General features: G+C 44.6%; 2 protein-coding genes across 5 annotated transcripts in view; one reads left to right on the forward strand and one right to left on the reverse strand.

Moving 5' to 3' along the window:
• The window catches only part of ak5 (adenylate kinase 5), a 60,114-nt gene extending 54,470 nt beyond the window's left edge, over positions 1 to 5,644 (forward strand). For all 3 annotated transcript variants that reach the window (XM_029452926.1, XM_029452924.1, XM_029452925.1), the window contains exons 12-14: positions 3,326 to 3,442; positions 3,757 to 3,957; positions 4,941 to 5,644. In XM_029452926.1, coding sequence (XP_029308786.1) covers positions 3,326 to 3,442; positions 3,757 to 3,957; positions 4,941 to 5,006 — 384 coding nt within the window. In that variant the 3' untranslated portion in view covers positions 5,007 to 5,644. The remainder of the gene's footprint in view (positions 1 to 3,325; positions 3,443 to 3,756; positions 3,958 to 4,940) is intronic.
• An 894-nt stretch (positions 5,645 to 6,538) lies between these two features.
• zzz3 (zinc finger, ZZ-type containing 3) lies at positions 6,539 to 24,484 on the reverse strand. Of its 2 annotated transcripts, none has more exons than XM_029452973.1 (12): positions 24,293 to 24,484; positions 16,541 to 18,407; positions 13,453 to 13,591; positions 12,551 to 12,698; positions 12,335 to 12,447; positions 11,472 to 11,543; positions 11,061 to 11,162; positions 10,620 to 10,715; positions 9,782 to 9,931; positions 8,796 to 8,930; positions 8,489 to 8,589; positions 6,539 to 8,277 (listed from the first exon to the last, which is right to left on the reverse strand). In XM_029452973.1, exons 2-12 carry the CDS (start codon positions 18,340 to 18,342, stop codon positions 8,133 to 8,135), a joined length of 3,003 nt encoding a protein of 1,000 aa, XP_029308833.1. In that variant the 5' UTR covers positions 18,343 to 18,407; positions 24,293 to 24,484; the 3' UTR covers positions 6,539 to 8,132. The 2 variants fall into 2 exon arrangements, with proteins under 2 accessions (XP_029308833.1, XP_029308834.1); XM_029452974.1 differs by lacking the exon at positions 24,293 to 24,484 and adding an exon at positions 23,361 to 23,513.
• Positions 24,485 to 24,554: the final 70 nt, after the last annotated feature.

Here is a 24,554-nt window from a genome sequence, read left to right on the forward strand (position 1 = left end):
GATAGGGTGAGAAGCTCAGCCATCAGGAGAGACTCGGAGTAGAGCCGCTGCTCCTTTACGTTGAAAGGAGCCAGTTGAGGTGGTTCATCTAGTAAGGAGCCACCTGGGCGCCTCCCTAGGGAGGTGTTCCAGGCACGTCCAGCTGGGAGGAGACCCCGGGGAAGACCCAGGACTCGGTGGAGAGATTATATCTCCTCACTGGGAACGCCTCGGGATCCCCCAGTCGGAGCTGGAGGATGTGGCCCGGAGAAGGGAAGATTCTCCGATTCTAAGATTCTTACTGGAGCTGCTGCCCCCGCGACCCGATCCCGGATAAGCGGTAGACGATGGATGGAATTATTTCAAGAGTAAAGCTAGAAATATTCCATCTTGTTCTTTTTGTCAACAAATCCCATAAAAACACCAAAACCAGCAATGAATTGATCCAACTAACAACTGATAATATAATTATCCCTTGTTACACTGTGTGATGCGTTCCTTCATTACAACACGGACACTGTTTAATCTTGAGTCGATCCCACATACACCATTCTGCTGCTGTAAATACTCGAGCACCAGATGTGTATTAATACGCAGCTGAAAGTAGTCCCCCAACAAATGCAACAGTTACTCCTGTTATAATGGAGTTTAGTTAGCTTTACTAAAAAATAAGGCTGTATTAGTGATCTGGAGCACAGCCAAGGAAGTCAGAACAAGCTTAGAGTATTTCACAAACTAAGATTCAAATTTGCTTCAGATGCAGCTGATCGACACTGCACCTGCACCTGCACCTGCAGCAGCACCTGCACCTGCACCTGCACCTGCAGCAGCACCTGCACCTGCACCTGCAGCAGCACCTGCACCTGCAGCAGCACCTGCACCTGCACCTGCACCTGCAGCAGCACCTGCACCTGCAGCAGCACCTGCACCTGCACCTGCACCTGCACCTGCACCTGCACCTGCACCTGCACCTGCACCTGCAGCAGCTGTTGGACAGTCTGCTTGAGTGGAAATCCTTCAACTAGTAAATTAAATGTTTAGCAAAGGACTTAAAAAGATTCTCAGTTCAATGTTATTCATGTAACATGAATATGAAATTCAAGATTCAAATAATTGTAGTGAATTTAGCAGCAAACAACAAATTGCACGATGTATTTTCTTCAAAACACCTACAAATATGCAAATAAACACTGATGGTGGATTAAACTACCCAACAGTACATGAAGGAGTTGAAATGAGCACGTTACACATCTACAGCAGTAACATGCGACGTGCACATTAATGCAGCGGTAACATTAGCACAAGAAGTATCATATCTAATATTCAAACACTGACGGGATGATTTGTTTTACTGCTTTATAGACGGGCAGACACAAATGGGGACACAGTTCCTGGAAAGTAATAAAAATTGTGATTTATTTCCCACAAATTCAATTCCATGAGCTGACGGAGATTTCAAATATTGAGGAAATTGAACCAAAACTATTTGCATGTGTAGATACCATTATAAGAAAGTGAGAAGACATGGTTACTTTAAAAAACCTAAATAAGACATTCAGACTGTGCACTTTATCAAGATTTAAAAAGTGCTGCAATGAACAGATTCACAATTTAAAAAGACCTTTCTGTCGGCGGAGTGGAGCAACCCGAAGGTAAGCTTCTTACCGCACATTAAGCTCGTGTCTCGCGTGTCCACAAACATCGGGAAACACTTATTTTTATGTTGTGCGAGTGTGTGTGAGTTAGTAATGGAGGATGAATATTCCCACAGTTACATCACTGAGTGCAGGTTTCCAGCAGGACACATTGCAAAAATCAGAGTTAAGTTTTATAGATATTATTTATAGACATAAGAGGCTCGTGTGTGTGTGTGTGTGTGTGTGTGTGTGTGTGTGTGTGTGTAAAATCTGTAACAACGACTTGGCGAGAGTTCGACCCGGTGAAATGTTACTCTACTGTTGCCAGGCAACACAGAAAGCGTAATTGAATGTTCTCCATGAAGTGTAATCCCTCGGCACACCAGCAGCTTCCTGTCTGGGTGATGTATGCTTTCTATGAATCTGTAATACAGAGTGCCGTCTGTGACTCCCTGAGAGTTTCACACATGTGATGAGAATGGATTCTTTTGTGTGATCTTGGTGTGCGGAGGTGGAAAACAAAGAAAGTCCCTCTCAGCAGCATATTGCCAAAAACATCTTGAATATTGCATGTGTTAAACTCGCAGAAGTATTGGATTCCTTGATGTCCTGTGGGTGCAGCACATGATTTGATACATCTTCTGGCAGCTCAGGGTCTCAGCCCTCAGGATGTGGAGTCGCTCATGAATACTCAGCTAAGAGCACATCTTGCCTTTGACAAGGTCATGTCATCGCAAAACATAAATCCCCACTTCTTTCCTTCCTTCCTTCCTGGGAGTTTTCCTCAAACGAGGCTGAGATCGTCAAACCAGCAAGTCACGAGCACCGGCGTTCTTTATGCGTTGCACAGAAATGTGTTTTTGCAATCAAACGTGGACGACGGTGCAGAATCTGAGCGATGAAGACGTTGGGAGCAGAGTCAACGAGTAGAGCAACCACTGCAGAGCTGTTAGCATGTTTCACATCCATATGAACTCACAACTCTCAAACAAACGTCATTAAGAACATATGTGAAAGTGCATTAAAACAGCTGCAGGCAGGAAGTACACACTCCAGATTATTAAGTGCCGTCCACTCGGCTAAAACTAATACAGTAATACAATAAGTCTTCATGAAGTTTACAATGTTCTGTTGTTTTATTAAACGAGCGAGTGATTCTGCTTTATGGTCACTTTGCAGTTTGTTTGTCATTAGACTGAGAAGTGTTTCTAATAACAAGTCGGCTCTGATTGATATAAATGCGTTCGGGGTAATTATCACGAACACGTGTGAGTCTTATGAGGATCAGATTTATTGCATCTGAGTGGAGCTAATAACCGAGCAGTGAAGCGCAGCAGTCAGACCATCACTCGCTGATCGAGTTTCTCCACAAACAATCCTGCACTTAGAAAACTGTATGCACGTCTTTGTGTGTGACACCAGCGCTGCACATGAAGCCAGTATTACAGGGAAAGAACTGCAAACATTCATCTTTAAACCCTCCACTAGAGTCCAGGTCACCAGGGTTGCTATTTCTGACACAACAGAAGTTTATTTAGGATTATTCACTCTGTGAACTTGAAACCTTTGGGCCTCTGGAGGAGCTTTGCTCAGTTGTAATCCTGTAAGGCCTCACACAACTTTATAAATGCATATCCCTGCTTTTTATCTGAAGCATCAATGTGTGTTTACGTGGAAAGTAATGGCGTCTGTGTGTGTTCGACGTCCAGGACACTCTGCTGGAGCTGCTGTGTGACACGGTGGCGGCGTCGGTACGACGGGGGAAAGGACTCGTGATCTGCGGTTTCCTCAGAGACCTGAAACGGGCGGAGGAGTACGAGGCCAAGGTCAGAGCAGCGGACTGACAGACGTGTGGTCGGGAACATGAATGTTTGAATCATGCATCCACAGAAACATGAAAGACACTTAGTTTGACATGCAGTGCTGACAGCAGAGGGGAAATGTAAAGAAAAGAAAAGATAATGGTAGAAAATATGGCCCGACAAACAGAAACAATGTTCAGAGTGACGATGATTTGCAACAAACGGAAGAAAGATGTCACTTTGGTCTGCTGCAGAGTGTATCACAGTATAACAGTCACAAACAGATGCAGCCTGATGTTCACCTGCTTGCTGACCTCTCCCTGTGCCTTGTGTGTCAGATGGGGGAGCCCAGTGCGGTGCTCCTGCTGAGCTGCTCGGCCGACATCATGTCCGGTCGTCTGCAGTGTCGCCGCAGATCCACCGCCGGCCTCCCCCCCGCCGCAGACAGAGACGGCGTCCTGCACAGGAGGGCCGAGAGCTTCTGCAGCGACAGCCAGGCGGTGGCAGCGCATTATGAAAGCAAGAAGCTTCTGCACACGGTGAAACATTTTAAAAAGAGAGTGTGTGTGTGTGTGTGTGTTCAGTTCCCAGTTCACCCTTTAAAAGAGAATAAGCTTATTTATATACCTCTCTGCTGGAATTCCTTTACATTTAAAAGGCGCCTCAAACACACGTTACAGCAATTATTAAAAGAAGTTACTTTATGTGCACGATCACATCATTAAGGAACGTTTTGCACAACGTGAAGGAGTTTATAGGACACACCACCCACAAAACCTCAGGTCTCATGAGCTGTTAGCAGAAATATAATGTATTAATATCACATTTTTAATTTTGTTAATAGTTTTTTAAAAGGGTTTTTGCCAGGATTGTTGTTCTGATGGCTAAAGAGGCTAAAGTTCATTAATGTTGCATAACTTGAGCACGCACACACACACACACACACACACACACACTCCCCTGAATGCTTTTAGTCCTACAGTATTTAGAACATGTGCACTTCAGCCTCTTGTGGCCAAAATGACTATTACAACAACAAATACTCCCCCCCCCCACCCCCAGATCATTTTAGCAAAACCATTTTTCCACATTATTATGCTTCACGTCTGTTTCCTCTCGGCTTCAGTGGTCATCGCCACAACAGAGATAATTATTTCAGAATGTGTGTGGGCGCAGAACGCTCAGGTACAAGCACCGGGGGGGTCACCTCGCTGTGTGTTCGGAGCCTTTCACTGACGTCTCCACCGACACCAGGGTCACGACATAATCACACTCTGTTCAGGGGGTTTAACTGTCCTCTGAAATTAACTGTTTGAAATGCCATATCAGGTGTGTGTGTGTGTGTGTGTGTGTGTGTGTGTGTGTGTGTGTGTGTGTGTGTGTGTGTGTGTGTGTGTGTGTGTGTGTGTGTGTGTGTGTGTGTGTGTGTGTGTATGCCACAGCAGGTATTGAGGTCACAGTCTGCTGTGAGCTCGTCCTCAACTTCGTATTAAAACGCTCGTGTTTTTTTTTAATCCTGCAGGTCGACGCCGAGAGGCCGCCAGATGAAGTGTTCGCACAGATCTGCCAGGCGATGGAGACCTTCTGATTTGTACAATTTCCCCAACACTGACCCCCAAACTCTGCTGTCCAGGAGCTCCACCTGTGAAGACCTTCACCCCCCCCTCCCCTCCCCTCTCTCTGGAGACTCACCCACACCCACATAACTTCACACCTGCACCAAACATCCGCTCATTGAACTGCATGTCCCCAAACACTCCCAGCAATCAGTGAAACCTCTTTCTGCTTTCCACACTGACGACGCGCCTGGTTGTCACATTCTGCTTCACCCTCTTGCATCGTCTCTCTTACATTGACCTCAATATCTGCTGCACAACTGCCGGGCCGAGGCAGATAACTGTACTGAATAAATAAAGCATTTCCCTGCTGTGTCTGAGAGCATGTTTCCAGATGAATGTGAAAGGTCTCTGCCAGAAGGAGCAGAGAGTTCCTGCAGCGCTACAAAGTGGAAATGTCAGTGAGAGCTCATGCTCTCATGCACAGCAACATGCTCTGTATCGTAACAAGCATGCAAGAATTACAAGCTTAACTGCCTTTTGTGCGTTACATAACAAGCGGAGAAGAAGAAGAGTATTTAAGAATGTCTGTATGTTTCCAAGCTCATCGTGCAGGTGCTTGTTTGACTCTGGTATTTGACATTTAATAAAGACAGTGCATTTGCTAAACGGAGGATTTCTAAGTGTGTACTTTTGTGTGTGTGTGTGTGTGAGAATGGTCTCATAGCGCCATCTGCTGGTGAGAAGCTCACAGCACAACAGGTGCTGAAATGAAATGGTAACAAAGGGATGAGGGGCTTTAACATCCTGTTTAAACACAACATTTAGTTTGTGTCCACACAGCTGACACAACACAGGCATCCGACATCAACCGTGACCTTTCACTGCAGCACGTTTGAAGTGACCTCTAAAAAGGTCACAGGTTGGGAGCATATATCCAAAGATCAATAAATAAATCTTGAACATTTTCCTGGAGGTTTGTACGTTACTTTCATTCTATAAAGAAATGTTTCCTTTACTAAATATTCACCAAAAACACAAACAATTCATTAATGTCACTGAACGCGTTGCATCTTGTATCACTGTCCAACTAAAACTAACATTTGTTGCTTCCTGCTTCTCAAACGTGAGGATTTCCTGCTTTTATATAAATCGTGAATGAAGTATTTTTGGTTAATTGGACAAAATGAAATGGAAGTGTAACACTGGGCTCTGACTTTGCATTTTTAAGCTGACATTTTATATTTAATGATGAATTGAAAAAGCTGTTAGTTGCTGCTGTGCATTAAAACAAAACGTTCAACATCTAGAAAATAATCAATCAAAAGTGTGATGAATAAAACTAAAGATTAGTCCCTTTAGAAATGCATCAACGGATTATTTTCTCAATTAATCATTGGGATTATAAAACGTCGACATTCAGATTACAAATATATAAAACAGCAGAACTTCCTCACAGAGAGTTTAAATATCGTTGCAGCTCTAAACTGAAGAAGCAAATGTTGAGCTTCAATAACAATAATAATAACAATAATAACAATAATAACAATACAGGAACCACAGGTGTAGAAACACTATTTTCACATACTTTTATTTCCACGGTTCTCCTCTAGCATTTTTTTTTTTACATTATTATTATTTTTTTTACATAAGAACAGACTGTTATACACAGATATTGAAGTAGGCAAAGGGGGTGAGGGAAGGAGACGAAAACCATACAAAATGGTGTCTACTCAAGCACAACAAAATCTATGTGTATAAAACTGTGTGGGTTGTTCCACCGCGGCGGCGCCGACCACGACCTCAATTCTTGTTTTTTCTTCTTTCTTTTTTTTAAATAGATTAATAAAAATACAATCTTTTAAATGGACCTTTTAAAGTGGACTGCAAAATTAAAGAAGATCTAGAGGCGTGATGACTGGATCGATAACGTGGGACAATGTGGGGGGGGGGGGCGATGGTGCCACGCAGGAAGGGAGGAGTTGTTGCCGGGTTCAGAGGTGGAATCCCTCCCAAAAGAAAAACAGGAAGACAAAAAATTCTCTTTTAAAAATGGCACACAGCAACTAGCGCCGGCTACTTTTCACCATATACTTGTACACTCAACATGACGGCACACATTGGGGGAGGAGGAAAAGAAAAAACGGAAAAGAAAAAACTTTCCATACGTTCCCATTCGCCTGCCTTCAAACGCACTCGCTCTCCGTGCTGTAGTGCTTCCTTGTTAGACATGTTTTAGTGGAGAGAGCAAAGGGACAGACTCTAGAGATGGAGGTGTGTGTGCCAGTGTGTGTGTTTGAAAGGTGAGAGCAGCGTAGTGCGACAGTGGTAGGGGATGGCTCCATGCTGACACATGGCGCCCCGGTCCGTTTAACACATACAGGTCTGTGTGCACAGCGTCGTGTGGACCAGCAGAACTTACTACAGACTGCGGCCAAAAAACAAAACAGACATCTGCGTCACCGCCAAACTTCTCTCGCGGCAACTCCCGCTGAAGAAGCTGCGACTCATAAATACTCACTCTACGGATACCTAGCTAGAACATTTTTCACTCTCGCATAACACGGAGACCACACACACACACACACACACACACACACACACACACACACACACACACACACACGCACACGCACACACACACGCACACACGCGCACACACACATACATACAAACCACCGATGTGTATCTCAGCTGATGGCTTCACAGTCCACTACGACCACACATCTCCATTAAGTGGCGCTTCACCAAACTGATGTCCAGAGTCGAAGCAGCACAGGGAGGTGAAGTGGAGGGCGATGAGGGGAAAGGGGAAAGCCCCCCAGGAGTCACAGAGCTCGGGAATGTCGGTGTGCCTTCTTGCCTTTTCTTTTTGTTTAAATAGTGTATCGATTCAAATCACAGATCCATTGATTAACCTGGCTGAGGTGGAGCAGGGCCCCGTTGTTCTGAGGAACCAACATGGCCGCCCTTTGCTTGAGTCAGGGAGGCCAGTTTACCAACAGTCCCCCCCCCTCCCCCCCTGTCTGCCTGCCTGCTGTCCTTCCTGCCTGGCGGCGGGTTAAGCGGTTATCTTAGACTTGGAGGATGGAGCCATGCACAGAGTGGCCTGTGGGATATGTGGAGAGAGCCTGGAGCTAGAGGCGCCTGGGACCCTGTCATCTGTTGGCTGGAAAGTAGTTCGGGTCCAGGTAGTTGTAGCCTGTGCTCTGCGGCAGGCAGTAGTCCCTGTCCAGAAACGAGTCTGGTTGCTGCACCGGCTCCAAGTGGTGGTTAGGCTTGTGGGTCTCCGTCTTGAATAAGCTGGAAGACGAGCGGGAGAAAAAAGGAAACAAGTCGTCAGTGAAAGAGCAACCGTCCGTTACAACATTGACCTTAGATATTAAAGGGGACAGTTACCACAGTATAAACCATGAAAACATCTTTTTGTAGACAAATTGATTTCATTTAAGGTAAATATAAATATATATCATTATTTTGTCAGTTGACTCTCATGACAGGGGGAGGGTCTCACCAGTCGGAGCAGTTGGAGCAGAAATCGACCGAGTTGTCCTGCGGACAGTCCTGACAGTGCCACCGCACTCCCTGGATAGGGTCAATGCCGCAGACGTCACACTACACAAAACACACACACACACAATATAAAGTATAGTCATTATAGAGTTCAGTGCAGATCAAGCTGTAACTGCTGTTTTCTTTGTCAGCTTCTTCTATTTCTGTTGTGTGCTGCATTGTGGGATATGTAGTCCATCACTGTTCTTCCTGTACAGTGTTAACGTGCTGCGTACTCAAAGCCGTTAGAACGTGTGTAAAGTCTTCACCTTGAAGCCTACGTGCTGCATCCCGGCCTTGTCCTCGTGGATCTCCTGCAGAGTCTGTTTCTTCAGTCGCTTCAGCTCTAAAAGCTCTTTGTACTCCGGCAAATTTCTCAACTCCAAAGGAATAGTCTCTTCATCCTGAATGTGAGGGAAGGGAAGACAAACATACATCAATGTGCACACACACACACACACAAAGCGATGACGAGCTGATCAACATTTAATTGTTAAACTATAAGTTTAGGTCTCGACAGGAAATGGCTTTGTGAGAATCCTGCCACGCTGCCGATGCGTTCGCAGACTTTCATTCCTCTCTGCACACACGGCCAAAGTAAAGGACAACCTGGTGATGTGAGAAATGATTGCGGCCCATGCTGGCAGCACCTTTGTGACTTTTGTTTTGTTAATGCGCTGGTGCAGCCGGCAGCCTGTGTTCTCAGCGGGGCGCGGCGACCTGCTTTTACTTAAAGGTTACTGCCATCAAAGGGTAGAAAAGGAAAATGTCAGCTCTTAGGTAACAGCAAGGTGAAAGAGTCAGGCAGTTCAGATGGCTGGGCCCCCATGCTGATTTAGCCGTTTTATACTCTACACACTGCCCTGATTGAAGTGGGAAAGAGGTGCAGGCGGCGTGATCGAGGGCCAGACGCTTCATTTCACCCGAAGGTGTTTCAGTTAAAGAGATAAGAGGGGGGCCGTCTGTTATTTGAAGGCAGGCGCCTCGTCTTAAATGGATTTAAATAGACTAGTCAGGTATAAAACAAGCTCCGCAAGGAACATAACATGCAGCCTTTCCCTTTCCTTATCTTACAGGTCACTGCTTACACGAGGAAGAGAGGGGGGGGGGGGTGGGGGGACTAAAAGCACCAGTCTGTGACACGACAACGTCGGGGGATCAGGAACAAGAGAATCTCCCAGGACAGATAAATGAGAGTTGGATGTTTGTAAAGAAAAAGCGCTGCGGCTTCAGCGCTCTGTGACGGAGGACTGACCGAGTCGTCAGCAGAGGGGTCCTGCACGCTGCCGTAATACGCCGAGCGCTCGTCTTCTTCATCCATGTAGACCGGAGGCTCATAGGAGGTCAGGAAAGTAGACGGCCGGTACAGGTGTTTGTTGAGGTGGTGCTGCCTCTTGCTGGATGCCTGAGGTACAAACGGGGGCAGTTTTAAACAGGGCCCCTTCAACATGTACCGTTATGTCATTACTTAGACGTAAACACAACAGCAACAATTACTGCGTTTGTATTACAGTTCACAAAGATTATTATTATGTTATTGAAGTGCAGATTGCATGTTAATCATTTTACTAAATGATGATGATGATGATGATGATGATGATGATGATGATGGAGCCCAACATGTGTATGGGTTTAGTCGATATCAGCTGTTATTATCTCATCACAGTTAAATTGGTATCAGCATGTTAGTAACATATGTTGGTCACAATTACTCAATAATCACATTTGTTTTAATTTCTTTATTTAAAAACAAAAAAAGCTATTTTATTCTTGTACATTTGAAAAGATATCTAAATAATATCATCACGGTTTCATTCCATTTAGAGTCAAACTAAAACAATACTGAATTAACGGCCCAGTCCCTCCTTAAAGAGACCCCACGACGGCCCTCTCACCTGTGGAGCGGTTTGTCAACGGAGATCGTTTTGGTGCGAGTCGGCCAAGATCTCAAAACACTCGCACCAAAACGATCCCGATGGATAAATAACTCTACAGGCAACAGTGTGACAGCCTTGTCCCTTTAAAGGAAGCATTTGTTTGAAGACATTAGTCACTCAGGGGGGTTAAAGGGTTTGTAAATGAGTAGAAGTTACCTTTTTAGTGTACATGCACAGGTTGGGTGTTCGTCCAGGCACAGGGATACCAGCTTTTGTCAGTTTGATGAAGTACTTTTGAACTCTACTGGCAACCTGGAAAGTTTTAACAGGAAAATGGCTGTTAATGTTTTCTGAGGAACAGCTGCTTGATGTAATTGAGATCCTGGTACTTGGGGGGGGGGGGGGGGGGGTATTTGCCTTTTAGTACAGCAACATGTACACGCAATGCAATTTAACTGTTTTCATCGTGAAGGACATGCAAATAAAACAAGTAAACTTTAGTGCAATCAGTTCAAAGTCCGTTTAGTCCGGCGTAGGTCATCTTCAAGTATCATTTTCAAATGTGCAAATAAACCCAAATATTCTGAACTAAGCCGCTAAATAAAGTCAAACAAGCGTGCATCCTTCCCCGTTAAATCCTGGCTCTCTCTCTTTCACCTGTTTTGCCGTTCGATTGCCGAGCTCATCGGCAATCTTCTGCCATCTTCTGGACTCCACTTCCTCGGGAGGGAACTTAAGAAGAAGCTGCTCCAGTTTTTTCTAGCAAAGAAATATAAAACACAACAGCTGAAAACCATGTAAAGACTAATTATTATAATGATACGCTGCTTCGTGTGTTAGTGTTTAATGTATTTAATATGATTTTATCACAATGCATTAATCTAGTGCACTATGAGAGCAGAATTAAGAGCCTATATGAGCTCTAGTCATTTATTAACAAAACGGCCGGGTGTGTTGCCGACATCACAGCTCACACACGGAGCACAGTTGTGCCGGGACACACAGTTGTGCCGGGACACACAGTTGTGCCGGGACACACAGTGCAGCTCTAAAACATCTTACACCTACCTGCTCCTCCACAGTCCACAGCTGGTTGAACGTGTCAGACTTGTTTGGCTGACAAATCCTCCCCCTGATCATCTGTGAAGACAACACGAGCCATGTTCAAAGATACACAGATAATGGGGCACTCCACCATTTAAAAAGAGATCTGTGCAAACGAACTGGTGCACTGAAGCCGTCAGTTTGACGTACAAAGCCCGGCTGTCAGATGAGACTTGAGACGCGTCGTTGAGAAAAAGCAGAAAAGAAACAGCGACACTTTTGACTGACTAACAAAATCCTGTTAGAATTCAGAGTGTAACCCGGGAGAATGCAAATGTGCCCGCACAATATAAAGCGGGGAGTACAACAGAAAGAGTTGTTTGCTCAGTGCTAAACGCTTGGCGATGTCTATTCCCAACAATCAATCAAAAGTGAAACCGTACTGCCTATACAATGTGGACACACACACACACACACACACACACACACACACACACACACACACACACACACACACACACACACACACACACACACACACACACACACACACACACACACACACACACACACACACACACACACACACACGTAATCAGAGGAGTGGGGGAGGCGGGCTCCTCATGTTTCCATAGATACCATTATTTGTGCTCACATGTTGAACTCTCCCGAGGAGTAAGAGTGGAGGAGATGAGGTTGGAGAAGGCCTCGTGGTGTAAAATGCTAATAACCTTAGATCTGTGGGGCAACCTGCAGCCGATCGTGACTCACCAGCGACAGTGAGGAACGCACGTAGCCACATCTCCACTAATGATACACATAATGGGAGACGCACACAGCAGCAGCATGTGTGCGTCTGTTGTTTTAGTAAGGAGGCAGAGCCGTACCTGCGCTTGCCTGCTGTTCTCTAGAGCGTCACTAGTGGGCAGAGAGCAGTACATGGTGGACGACTCGCCTTCCTTCTTGGGCTCCACGGGACTTTTTGGTCGAGCAGGCAAACCTGAAGGAGCAGAATTAGGCAGAAGAATTTCTCTGTTTATTTTGATGATGGAAAAAAAAAACGTCACACAAAGAGACCAAGACAACTGAAATGTTACACGTGCCTTGGTCAAAGATCAGCTTCAGCCGCCTGGTTTTGCGTTTCTTGTCGCAGAACTCTCTCTCAAAGTCACTGAGGCCGGAGGTGTACTGCTCCCATCCGATGGCAGGGAGCTGCACGACTCGCTGGGGCCGCGGCAAGCCCAACGAAACCTGAGGATCGCAAGACTTGAGGGTAACAATCCATACAATACAATACAAATTCAACTTCTATAAAACTATACTGCAACAAGGTTAGAGACGCGAGAACATGTGAGGAACAAACGCTTATGTTTTAGAACGTTGTAGCCGATTGTGTTTAGTATTTGCATTTACCGGATTAATTTACTTCATTCAGCAGTCAGAAATAAACCAATGTGCCCCGTGTGTACATCCTGTCCCAGTTGTGAACAGGTGCAGAACTAAATATGAGTCATACTGTGGAAAAGGAGAAGTAGACACTGTGCACACTGAATTTTACAAGCTTCCAAATATTTATTCAAGCAACGTTTCAACCAGCGAGGTATTCCTCAGGCGAGAACCCAAGAACAAGATGTTACTGAGACATTTCTCAGAGCGCTGTGAAAGACTACATTAACCTGGAAGCGTGCACGTTGCATTGCACGTCGCTCAGAATGGAGAATTACTAAACTTTTCAGTTTTATTTGTTCAGCATTAATAACAGTTACCTTTCGTCTCACGTTTGCTTTTGTGTGTTTACATTATTACAATCAGTCGATATAACTTTTTCAAATATAAAAACGTAATAATCTAATCCCCCGTGTGCTGAATCGAAATCGTGAGATACCAAAAGATTTAAACCCTTAATTAGAAACACCTCTGTGACAATTAATATTATAGGCATCATAAAGACTTTATGGCAGAACAGTTTTATTACTTTACAGACTGAGGTTTGTATGTTTGTTACCCGTTTCTGCAGCTGCTCCACGAAGGTGATGGGATCGCCGAGTGCCTCCCTCTGGTGACGCGCTAACGTCTCCAGGTCCAGGATGGCCTGCGTGCGCTGGGCCTCGAGAACTCCAATGGTCTGCAGCAGCCTCTGATAACTGACACGGAGAGACGCGAGGTTAGACACCAGTGGAAGGGAGGGACTGCTTACATTATTCAACCTGACACTTGCAGTGCTGCAGTGCATCACACTTTTAGACCCCAGACGATGCATAATTCAACCATGCTGCTGAGAACTTAAAGCTACTACAAGAAGTTTTTAACAGGTTATGAAACAGTTTACATTTAATACTGACGCTTCTGAATGACCTACATAAGCAGGACGAAAAGATTTACAGCATGCAGACCGGAAGAGCCTACGTTTACATTTTCACAGTGAGTAAGTTAGCCAGTTAAAAGGAAGCAGGAGGAGATTTTTACTTTTATTTCTTTTCTTTGTGAATAATGTTCGCTGCATTTGTCGTGCAACGGTAGCACCGCAAATAATCATGGTGACCAACATGCACCAGGCAACCAACTGTGGTTTGTGAACGCTCTGCAGCCTGAAAACAGCTGTGTGTAAAAATAAAGATATTAAAGAGAAGTTGCGTCTTTCTTGCCCTCGATTCGAGAAAACAAATGCATATGCTAGAGAGATTAATATCTTTACGAGCAGTGCTCATGGAAACACTACCACCTTTGTCCACAAGGACAAAATCAACACAAGAGGAAAGTAGTTGCTTTGAATACTTGCAAAAGACATGAAACATTCTCCAAACTTTTACACTTATTTTGCAATTAACACATTTACAGGCGTTTGTGTGTGCCAGACATTTTGCGTCTCAAACCAGCTGCTTCAGCAAATAGTGAACACCTCTAAATGCAGCCCATAACGAACTGCAGCTGGTAAATTAAAGTTCAAACGGTAAGAGAGAATCCACTTTTCTGATCTGGAACTGTGCACATCACTATTTCATAGCAATAGCAAAACCTTTGCATGACAAACACTTGGTTTTGCAGTGCTTGAGGAGCCGTCCGCGCTGTACAAATCCGACCTTTTTACTCACACCCTCTGGGGCAACAGAAGCGCTGCAAACTGAGATGTCAGTGACTAAGTGTGGTACTGACGCAGAGGCCCTACAGTGCGAGCAGAGCAGGAGGAATCGACAGGAATGTGACAGCATACTACCTGGCTATAACCTAATGCAAGTGCTCAGTGAAGCAGAGTGGATCAATCTCCCCTAACAGGACATGAATGGAAATCAATGCAGAGGCACAATTTATTCAAACAGCTGCTGGTGGTTTGAAAATCCTACAAGCTAAACATTCAAACAAGTCAACTGTGTTTAACCTCATATCCCTTCATTAGTTAGACACCACCCTTTTACACTACGTGAAGCTCTGCAGGCCTTGTGCAGCATCAGTGAGTGCTGTGCTTCAATGCAAGCTGTAAACCATTCTCTGCAGCAGTGGCACCAAAACACTCTGCTGCACAGTTCCTGTACTACAGAATGCAAAAGAAAGCAGCAAGTACGCTGCCTTCCTCAGATGAACAGACGATCTGTGTGTGCATTAATCTGCTCACGGGACATGAGGAGGACTTGGCTTAGCCTCTCAGCTCTCTGGACTCCCGCAAGGTGAACAAACCTGGTGTACCATTGCCACCTGCTGGGCCCGAGGTCCACTGACAAACACTGGTGCCAAATGAAAAGCTGGCTAGGACAAAGGTGTTGCTATGTTAATGCCTGATAATCAAGGATTGGGGTTTGCTTTTAAAATATTGACATGAAGTTGGTAGAGGGAACTGTGTCAAAATAGACAACACTGCAAGATGGAAATACAAGATGCTCTGTATACACGTAATCAATCATATCTGTGTCAATTCTCCATATTCAGCAACCGAAAAATGCCTCGTCATGCTTCCCTAAAGATGACTCCTCACTGCATTGATCAGAGCCTTCAAAAATACTCCTCGCTCAGCACAACCTAAAACTTGGCATGCCACAGAATCTTGATTGAATTACCTAGGAATACGAGAGCAGTGAGATCTTACAATGACCGATACCGGTGTCAAAGACAAAGGGACCTCAGCTGATGTCTCCAAGCCTCTACCAACCTCTGCCCCTCCTGTTATGAAGATGCATCATGTATCAGCTGACCTGCCACAGTGGTTAGCAGTGCCTGGCTGAGCGCAGCATGGGACCTGTCCACCAACATAAACATCCTATCTTGTTTGACTACTGACAACACAACTAGGAACAAAGCCCTCCACTGAGGAATCCTTTCCCTCTCAAATAAACTCATCTTACTGAGAAGAGAGAGAATGGAGGCAATCAGCAGAGTATTTTTATGGAAAGATGACAAGTGGCAGCTAATTCACACAATCACAGCACCTGATTGAAGGCGGAAATTGCATGCTGAAACGTGTAAAACAAGGCAGGAGCTAAAGTTAGATGCTCACCGAGACTCCCATAAACACGGAGAAAAGACTCCAAAAATACCTGAGATAATTATCCATCTATGCCTTGGTGCCGCAGAAACCCAGGTACACGTATGTGATGCTTCCTTTCATTTGCAAAGTAAGGGATGAGGAGTGTCTGCTAAACATTTTAAATGTTCCAATCAGATGAAAGATAAGTATGAGGGGATGTGTGGCGATCGTCAGGGCAGGAAAGAACTAAAATATAATCCTTCCACTCAAATTTAGCTTATTTCTTATGGAATGAGTTTTACCTCTTCAGGCCTCCAACAGTTATTTAAATGAAACAATCGGAAAAGAAATTTAGACAAAAAAAGCCCATAACCACAGTGAATCTGTGAGGGCGGTTCACAACACACTACCTCTGATAAATAATAGAGCTTTAAGCTTTTATGTTTAGCACTTTCAAAACATCAGAATATTCTTAGCACATAAAAATCCTCATCAACTCAAATGCGTCTCTGGTTCATTGAAAAGCAAAGAGCAGAAGTAATGCAATGATCACAGAACACAGTGATCAACATGTGTGAGAGCGCTACATCAACAAAAGATGAGGAGAGAGCAGAATCTCCAGGGAGCTCCCACATACTCTTTGTTGTGTTTAAGAGCCAGGTGGTCTGATTCAAAGTAATACACGTCTGGCTCCTCCTCTTCCTCCTCCTCCTCCTCTGCAGCCTGGCTCCGCGTCAGCTCCTTGCTTTGCTCGGCCTCTATGCCCACCACAGGGACACTGTCCTCACCAGCTGCCCGGTCTCCAGGATCCAAGGAGACCGGCTCTTCACAGGAGGGGCCAACAGAGTCTGAGGGAGCAGGTTCCTCCACCACAGGACAGTCCTCCTGCGGCTCCACCACCACCTCCCCCTCTTCACTCAAGGGACCATTGTCTCTGGAAGGAGAGCTGAGCTTGGAGGAGGAGGCCTTGCCACCAGTGGCAGCCCTCCGAGGTGAAGTCCGCAGGGTGTATCTGTGTTCATAGAGCTCTGTGAAAGAGGGGGGCGTGCTGGATATTGAGGGGTTGCTCCCTGGCTCTGTGGGGGAGGGGGTTGTTGCTAGTGGGGGTGTAGTTTCTCCTGAGTTGCTGTTGATTGGACTACTGTTCATGTTGGTGGTAATGGTGGAGGTGGAGGCCGCAGCTTCCTGCACTGGTGTAAACGGCCGGCCGTTGGTGTCGTTCTCACTCGCCGTCACCTGCTCCTCGTGGTCGAGACACAACAGGTCACCCACCACGTCCACCTCCACCTCCTCCACCTCCACCTCCTGCTCCTGAGCCACTATCAACTCAGGGACAGGATCCTCTGGAACAGCCTCAAATGTCGGCGCAGATGAGGCTGGCGATTCCCCTGAGCCAGAGACCTCCATCTGCAGAGGGACAGAGTTTCTACAAGGCACAGCGGGATTAGGGGATGATGGAGCCCCCGTTTGACTACCGTTAAGCAGCGATGGGCAGCTGGTGGTAGAGTTAGGGTTTGCACTAGGCTCTTCAGTGAGTGTGCAAGGCTCCTCTGCTTTAGTCTCTCCGAGTCCATTAGAGGCCTTGTGAGAATTCGGGGGCTGAGCAGCCCCGTCACACTCCACATGACCATCCTCTGCCTTCCCCCCTGTCAGCTCACCTCCCTCTTTACTGTGGACAGGTGAGGCAGGAGCTGTGTTAGCAGAGTTTTGGCTGGGAAATTCCTCACAACTGTTGTCCTTGCTAGACTCTGGGACAGAGATTGGACTTTCAGATTTCAGAGGCTCAGGGTCCTCTTCGTGTCCCTGAGACTCTCCAGAGCGGGAGCACCGCTTGGCCCTTTTGATTTGAGAACAGGCATCCCGCGCCCCCTTCCCTCTATCACAGTTCTCCGACTTCTCAGGACTAATGTCTTTTTCTAAACAGGACACGCCCCGCTTCCTGGAGCTGGTCCATTGCTCCGTCTCAGCTGGAGAAGCATTTGAGTCAGTTATCTTTCCCTGCAACGAGGCCTGCTGCTGGTCATCCTGCTGAGTGACCTGCTTTGTATCATGCTTGGTGTCCTGCTTTGAGTCCTGTTTGGCATCCTGCTTAACGTCTTGTTTGGTGTCCTGTTTCGCCTCCGGCTTGACGTCCTGTTTCGCCTCCTGCTTGACGTCCTGTTTCGCCTCCTGCTTGACGTCCTGTTTCGACTCCTGCTTGACGTCCTGCTTCGACTCCTGCTTCGACTCCTGCTTCGACTCCTGCTTCGACTCCTGTTTGCCGTCCTGCTTCGACTCCTGCTTTTTCTTGGGCGAGCGGGCCCTTGGTAGCGGAGGCACCGAGGTCTCCTCCGGCTGGGCGATGCTGCGGTTCCTGAGGGTTCGACCACAAAAGTTCTCATCCAATCCATTGAGCCCCACTGACGACCTTGTGACACGCGAGGAACGGGACGCGGCCATACTACGGCGGGTGCCTACAGTCTCCTCATCCTGGTGCTCTCTCCTCTGCAGCAGAATGTGGGCACCTGCAAAACACACACAGACAGATACATGCACTTCATTAAGTCAAAAATAATCACTGAAGACTGCAAACATGTACAGCGCAATTGTGACATCATGGCACTGTCTTTGCAACAGCTGTACATTCAATTGGTTTCTCTGGCCAGGCAGGATAAAAATGAATGCATGAATGGCACCCTGGGGTGTTTCAAACAGAAGCGTTCACCAAAAGGTCTTTGTTAAATATCACTCGGGTCATTGCTCAGCTCAAACCAGAGTATTGATTTCTCCTGTCATTGTAGCTAAGCAACACCTTCTGTCCACGGGCAAAAGTAGATGTCTCATCACAGGTCCGTATAACAGAAAAACATTAAAGGAAGTAGAAGATATTAAAACGGTCAAAAGACACGCTAAGGAGAGATCTCATAATTGTTGATGGACTGTTCTCTACCATCTATTTGAGCAATATCGCAGCTCGTATATTGGTGCAAGACAAATATCTATTAAAGATATTAGAATCCAGCAAGAAATCTTTAACACAAAAATGGAGAAAGATTGTACCTCCAACAAAGACTGACTGATAGTCACTAATAGTTAAAGTATGGTTGATGTCCCCTCCCCCCTCTTTCCTCTCCATTACCTTTACTACCCAATAAAAAAAGCCTACAAAATAACCCAAAAAAAAAGGTCAGCTCTTCCATCTAGCCTTAACAACAAATCCCACAGTCTTTCACTCGCACAAATGTCACAGCTTTAAGACTCATCTGTATGTGCTTGGTTACGCCAGAGATAAAAGGTGACTACAGCACAGTGAGCATTTTAAGTAATGAAAAGCCCCTAAAGCTGCCAAGCAGATGACTGAAAAAAAGGGTGAAACTACCTGCACTAAACTAAAGAAATCAAATGTGTGTGTATGTTTTATTGAGAGCGTATTTATTTCCTCCCTGCAGAGATTACTGCTTATTCTGTCACACAAAGAATACGTGAGCGATTTCTGACACAGAAGCTACACTGTGATGCTTACACAATTCAGCAGAGATAACGCCGCAGACAGACGTTTGTCATCACACACACTGTAGACTGTTTATCTCTTTAGAACAGGTGTGCCGGAGGACCAACAGGCTGCAATCCTTCCACAATTTATCAGAACGTACAAAAATTGTAATGCTCCGACAACAAGAATCCTACACAAGGCTTACTGGCTTAGAGTTTGGACATCCATAGGAAGTTAATAGTCATGTCCTAAACCTCTGACACAATTTAAGGCACAATAAAGCTTTGTGTGTCGCCTGAGGCATCCCGCAGATGAAGTACATTACCGTGCATTTGAACTAAAATCTTGTAGCTTACAATGTGAACTGAAACATTAACACAAGCCAAATGTTACCAGGCACTAAAGAGTAGTAAATATTGGATATCTTATTGTATATGAAATAATCCATTTTACAGATAACAGGCAGCCTTCATGCAATAACAATAATGTGTAAATGTAAACATAATGTGTGTGCGTCTGCCCCATGTTTAGGATCTGCACCCAAATTAAATGGGCTCTTCCTTGGCACCATTCTAGGTTTTTCCGTAATCATGATTTACGAAAACATAACTTCCTTGGCGGAGGTAATAACTCCCCAGGTAATAGAGATTACATTATGGTTTCTTTGGAAACTGTGAATCAATGGGAAAAACAATAAACAAAGTCGCTCCATTTTCCAGACATTAACTCTACAATTAACTAATTTTAGTGCGCAAGTCTGTGAATGTAAACCTAATCATCTAGTCGTATTTATAGTAATTAGAAAAAAAGTTAAGTTAATGAAAGACATTTTGAGTTTTCATCAGATGTCCTGCCGTGGTTAGACTACATGGTCAGGAGTATCATGGAATACTACCGTCTTGCCTGGGTGAATGCCTCGCAAACTTTAGGCTTAACTCACACTGCACTGACACTAAATCTGGAGATGGGACGATTAGATGCAGGGTTGGGAGTTGGTGTGGGTGTGTCACTTATTTGGCCCATTTGTGTGACATCATGCTGTGAACTTTAACCCCCCCCCCCCAATGTAGCACAAGTAGACTTTACAATTGTAGTTTTCCGTCAGAGTGTTTTTATTAATGTTGTCATTTCCCAACCGCACCTGAAGGCAACCTCATTAATTTCACAGCAGCCAGAAAACAAAAAGACAGAGGGAGTGTGCTTTGTGCTGGAGCTTGTTACAGGAAACACACTATCTAATCCCCCAAAGAATTGCTCTAACTTGCATTCATGTAGTCAGCTGTTACACAAACTCTTGGGCGGAGACGGGTTCTGTGTTTACAGCCGCGATCCATCTTTGACCTGAACCTTTCCATGCCAACCTAAAGCCTGTCGCAGCAAAGAAGTGTGCCCGGCAAGGGCACACCAGCACCAAGGAGAGGATCCTCCCACGCTGGGTGGCCCGCTGAGTTAAAACCCCCTTGCAGAATGTGCACACAGCACCCGTTGAGAAGTGCTGCCACAACTGTCCTTTCAAGATGCATACTCCCAACTGTCCAGACCTGAAACCACTGCTACCCTCAGCTAAAGTGCCAGGTCGAACCACCAAGCCATGCTTTGTTACTCCGCAGGGCTAACACCAAATGCATTGACAGGAGCTTTCTCCACTCTGCCGTAACAACAGTCATCCCCCCTGCTGTTGTCGGAGACATCACATCAAATATTGTTCTTGCCTTCAAGATGAGATTGAATAAACACCTCCTCAGCATGAGACTGCAATCCTAAAGCTCAAGGACTTAAAAACATAGAAAGATCTGCTTCATACATATTCCTCTCGGGTAGCTGCAGATCAGTGATAGACTCTCTGAATGGTATTCACAAAGCTTGCATCACTAAAGCAGAGAAATAAAAAACAACTCGCCACAAATATCCTCTAGATAAAAGCTCGAATTATAAATCAAACAGAGGACAATATGCAACGTGGGAAAGGTCATATTAAAGTGACATTCAGGGGGAGATGATCTCACTTGGTGTCCTTTTGCAGAACATGATACATACTGTAGTCACAGGGTCCCATTGTAGAAGGGAGACATGATTGCATCAATTAACATTGTGGATTGGTGCTCAGTCACATTAGTTTTCAAGTACATCAATCTGTGGGACAAATCGGATTTTTATAAATTGCTCCTTGTTGCTATTCCTGGGACAATTCCTCTTTTTTCCTGCACTGTGCTAAATTAACACAGCAACATCAAAACCAGAGGCTAGCCTGGCTTCAAATAAATGTTGATAATATTCCTTCAGCTAACATAATAGTCACCTGGAACAAGCACTACCACATTCACAATTTACTCACACTCCGCTAAAGACTCCAGCTGAGAAAGCTAATGTGATTTGTCCATGCATAAAATAAGAGAGAGAAAGAAAAACAGAGAGGGGGGGGCAAGTTTTTCAGACTGAGCACTCACCCTTGGACTCAAATTGACAAAACTAATTAAGCCTCCTCATCTGACCTGCTCTCAAAAACTAGAAAATTAATCAGTAATTCAAAAATGATCAGGGTGACAGTTTGGCTGAACAACTATATGAAACATTTGCTCACATGTCCTTATCCCTATAATTACCACATTGTTGGCACAGCTGAGAAAAACATTAACAAACATCTAATGCTGCCTTCAGGTGCCTGTTGGCAACATCAGCGCTTTACAGCCATGAAACAATAGAAAGTAAGTTATTATTACTTCAGTCTGACTACCCTATCTAAGATTAGCCTCAAACAAATGTAAACAAACGTCATGTTCAACATGACTTCTAAAATACAGGATACTTTTAACCTGTTACCTAAAAAGTGCTTTAAAAAAACGAAAGAAGAAAATAAATCTGATATAAATAAACCACTGTTTGGTTGAGCTGCTTATAAATCATGTCAACAATAAGGCCATAATGTCTGACGAGGGGTCACAAGTAGACATTGCTTTGTTTTATAGGGGTCGAAAGCCACAAAAGGTTGGGAACCACCGCTGTAGACCACAGAGCAGCATTTGATTTGTGTTCTCTCTCTGTTGGTGGCGGGAATATGACAGATGACAGTTAGTGATACAAAGAGAAATGTCATTTCACAACTTCTATTGAATAAAATAAAAGCAAGTTAAAAACTATTGCTGCCTTTTCAAGGAACGTCTCAGCACAACAGGTCGAAGTAAAATCTGACAGGTACTAATTTATGATTTTGCAGTAGAAGGATTAGACTTTAGAAAATGTTAATGTCCCCAATTTGTGGTACAGCACAGTAAACAAACAATTTTCATACCAACAATACAATACAATAACAAATGATGCTCTAGATAAAAAGATTACAAAATAGATCTTGAGCAAGTTCATTATTTTGTCATTGTTGTTGCTTTCTTTACCCAAATTTATATCTGTACATAGCTTTTGCAGTCCTTGTATTTAACTGTATGTGTATGTAAATTGAGAGCTAAATTCTTTGAATGTGTAAGCATACTTATAACGCTGATCGTGGAAGTTTAACCATTAATGTTGCGTGTCAAAGCCTGAACATGTTATTACTCACACAGGACCCATGTGTGATTGTAATTCTCAATCAAACCACTTCCTGTTCTTTACTAAAGCGCGTTTGGGTGAAGTTATGTTAACACGTGCTGATTACATTACTATTATCATCATGACAGACCACGACTTACTCACAGGACATTTACAATCATAAACAAAACATTGGTTTCATTTACATTGTAAGGCTGTAAACTCCAGCTACACATTAGTAAACACACACATTACTAGCTATGTGTGAATGCTAATGTTGGCAATCCAGCTAAGCTAACGCCTGAGTTTAGGGACACATTTGTTTTATGGCAAACAAACAAGCTTTGTACTGTTTAACCGTCTGGAGAGTTCATCTCTGTTGCTGACCTGTAGTTCAACACTTCCACACTTCACAGGGCCTACTGGCAACTACAAACCCACTAAGTGCTGTTGGTATACATACCGTTTTAAAATCCCAACATCCCAGCTGCCGCGAGATAAATGTCGGAAAGTTGGATGCTGTTTAACTACAGATGCTGCCGGTTGAGTTAACACTAGTTTGCAGCAGGTTAACTCTAAAGTTCAGGATTAAAACTCAAAACAGCCCAGTTGGCTCGTAGAACTGGAGAGCAGGTTAAACGTTAGCATGGATCAACTTCCAAGCGAACGTTACTTGACCCAACGTTAGCTCGCTGTTTAGCAGGATAGCCTTAGCTAACTAACTTACCGTTAGCTCTCGGGGCTAAATATATAACATTAACGCTTGAGACACCAAACTGCAGACTGTTGCACCCGTGAAATTCATTTATTATCCCAGACGCTTCCTGTAACACCCAGCGAACAAGTACAACACAATCTAAAAGCCTATTTTCTTTTCTTATTAACGACTAGTTAGCCAAGTTGGCTAACGTTACCTTCGCTAGTTTTCATATAAACCGCATCGTGCAGCAAAGAATCGTGGCGGTTTCAGACGTTAGCCCCTCTAAGAGCGTTACTAACATGAAGCTAGCTAAACTAGCTCGACAACTGATAGTCTTTAAATCCACCATTAATACATAAACAAATGGAGGGAATCGCTACTAACATTGTGTTTTGCCGAGGTTTACATTTAACACACAGACAGAAGCGGTATGATTAGCAGTCAAGTAGTATAACGGTAGTTAGTAACCAGTTAGCAGCTAACTACGGCTAGCCGCTGCAGCCTAGTATTAGCTAGCCAAGCTAGCTGATTGTTCCGCGCATAACTTTGCCGATGTATTTGTGTACTGCCAACAATGCCGGTCATAGACATTTTTGGTGAGCTAATAAATTAAGGTTTTGTCATTTGCTGTACTACAACCACCGAACTAGAGGCACACTTCTAAATAGCGTTTGTAGCTCAAGAAATACACATACCTCACTTCCGTAAATTTGCTGCACGTTCGGCCGCAGCCATGTTTTCAATCCAGTCAACTAGTCGGGGTGTGTGAGCCGACTCAGCCGCGCTCGTGAAAATGCAACACTATACTGTACATTTCTGCCCCTGCCAAGAGTACAAGCGGTCTAACACTCTTCGTTGTCTCCTCGATTAATTGATGACGGTTTATTGACACTTTTTATGTTGGACAATACATCGAATAATTTACTTTTTCTTTTCTAATTTTCCCCGTTTCTCATG

Source organism: Cottoperca gobio, chromosome 17, assembly GCF_900634415.1.
Source record: "Cottoperca gobio chromosome 17, fCotGob3.1, whole genome shotgun sequence".
In the NCBI taxonomy this organism is placed as follows: Eukaryota; Metazoa; Chordata; class Actinopteri; order Perciformes; family Bovichtidae; genus Cottoperca; species Cottoperca gobio.

Excerpts from the sequence above, each read along its gene's own strand:
- zzz3 (XM_029452973.1), bottom strand. The coding sequence starts at position 18,342 with ATGGCCGCGTCCCGTTCCTCGCGTGTCACAAGGTCGTCAGTGGGGCTC. Across the intron at positions 12,448-12,550 it reads GAAGCTGATCTTTGACCAAG|GTTTGCCTGCTCGACCAAAA; the intron begins GCACGTGTAACA and ends CTGCTCCTTCAG. Across the intron at positions 11,163-11,471 it reads TGTGGACTGTGGAGGAGCAG|AAAAAACTGGAGCAGCTTCT; the intron begins GTAGGTGTAAGA and ends TTTCTTTGCTAG.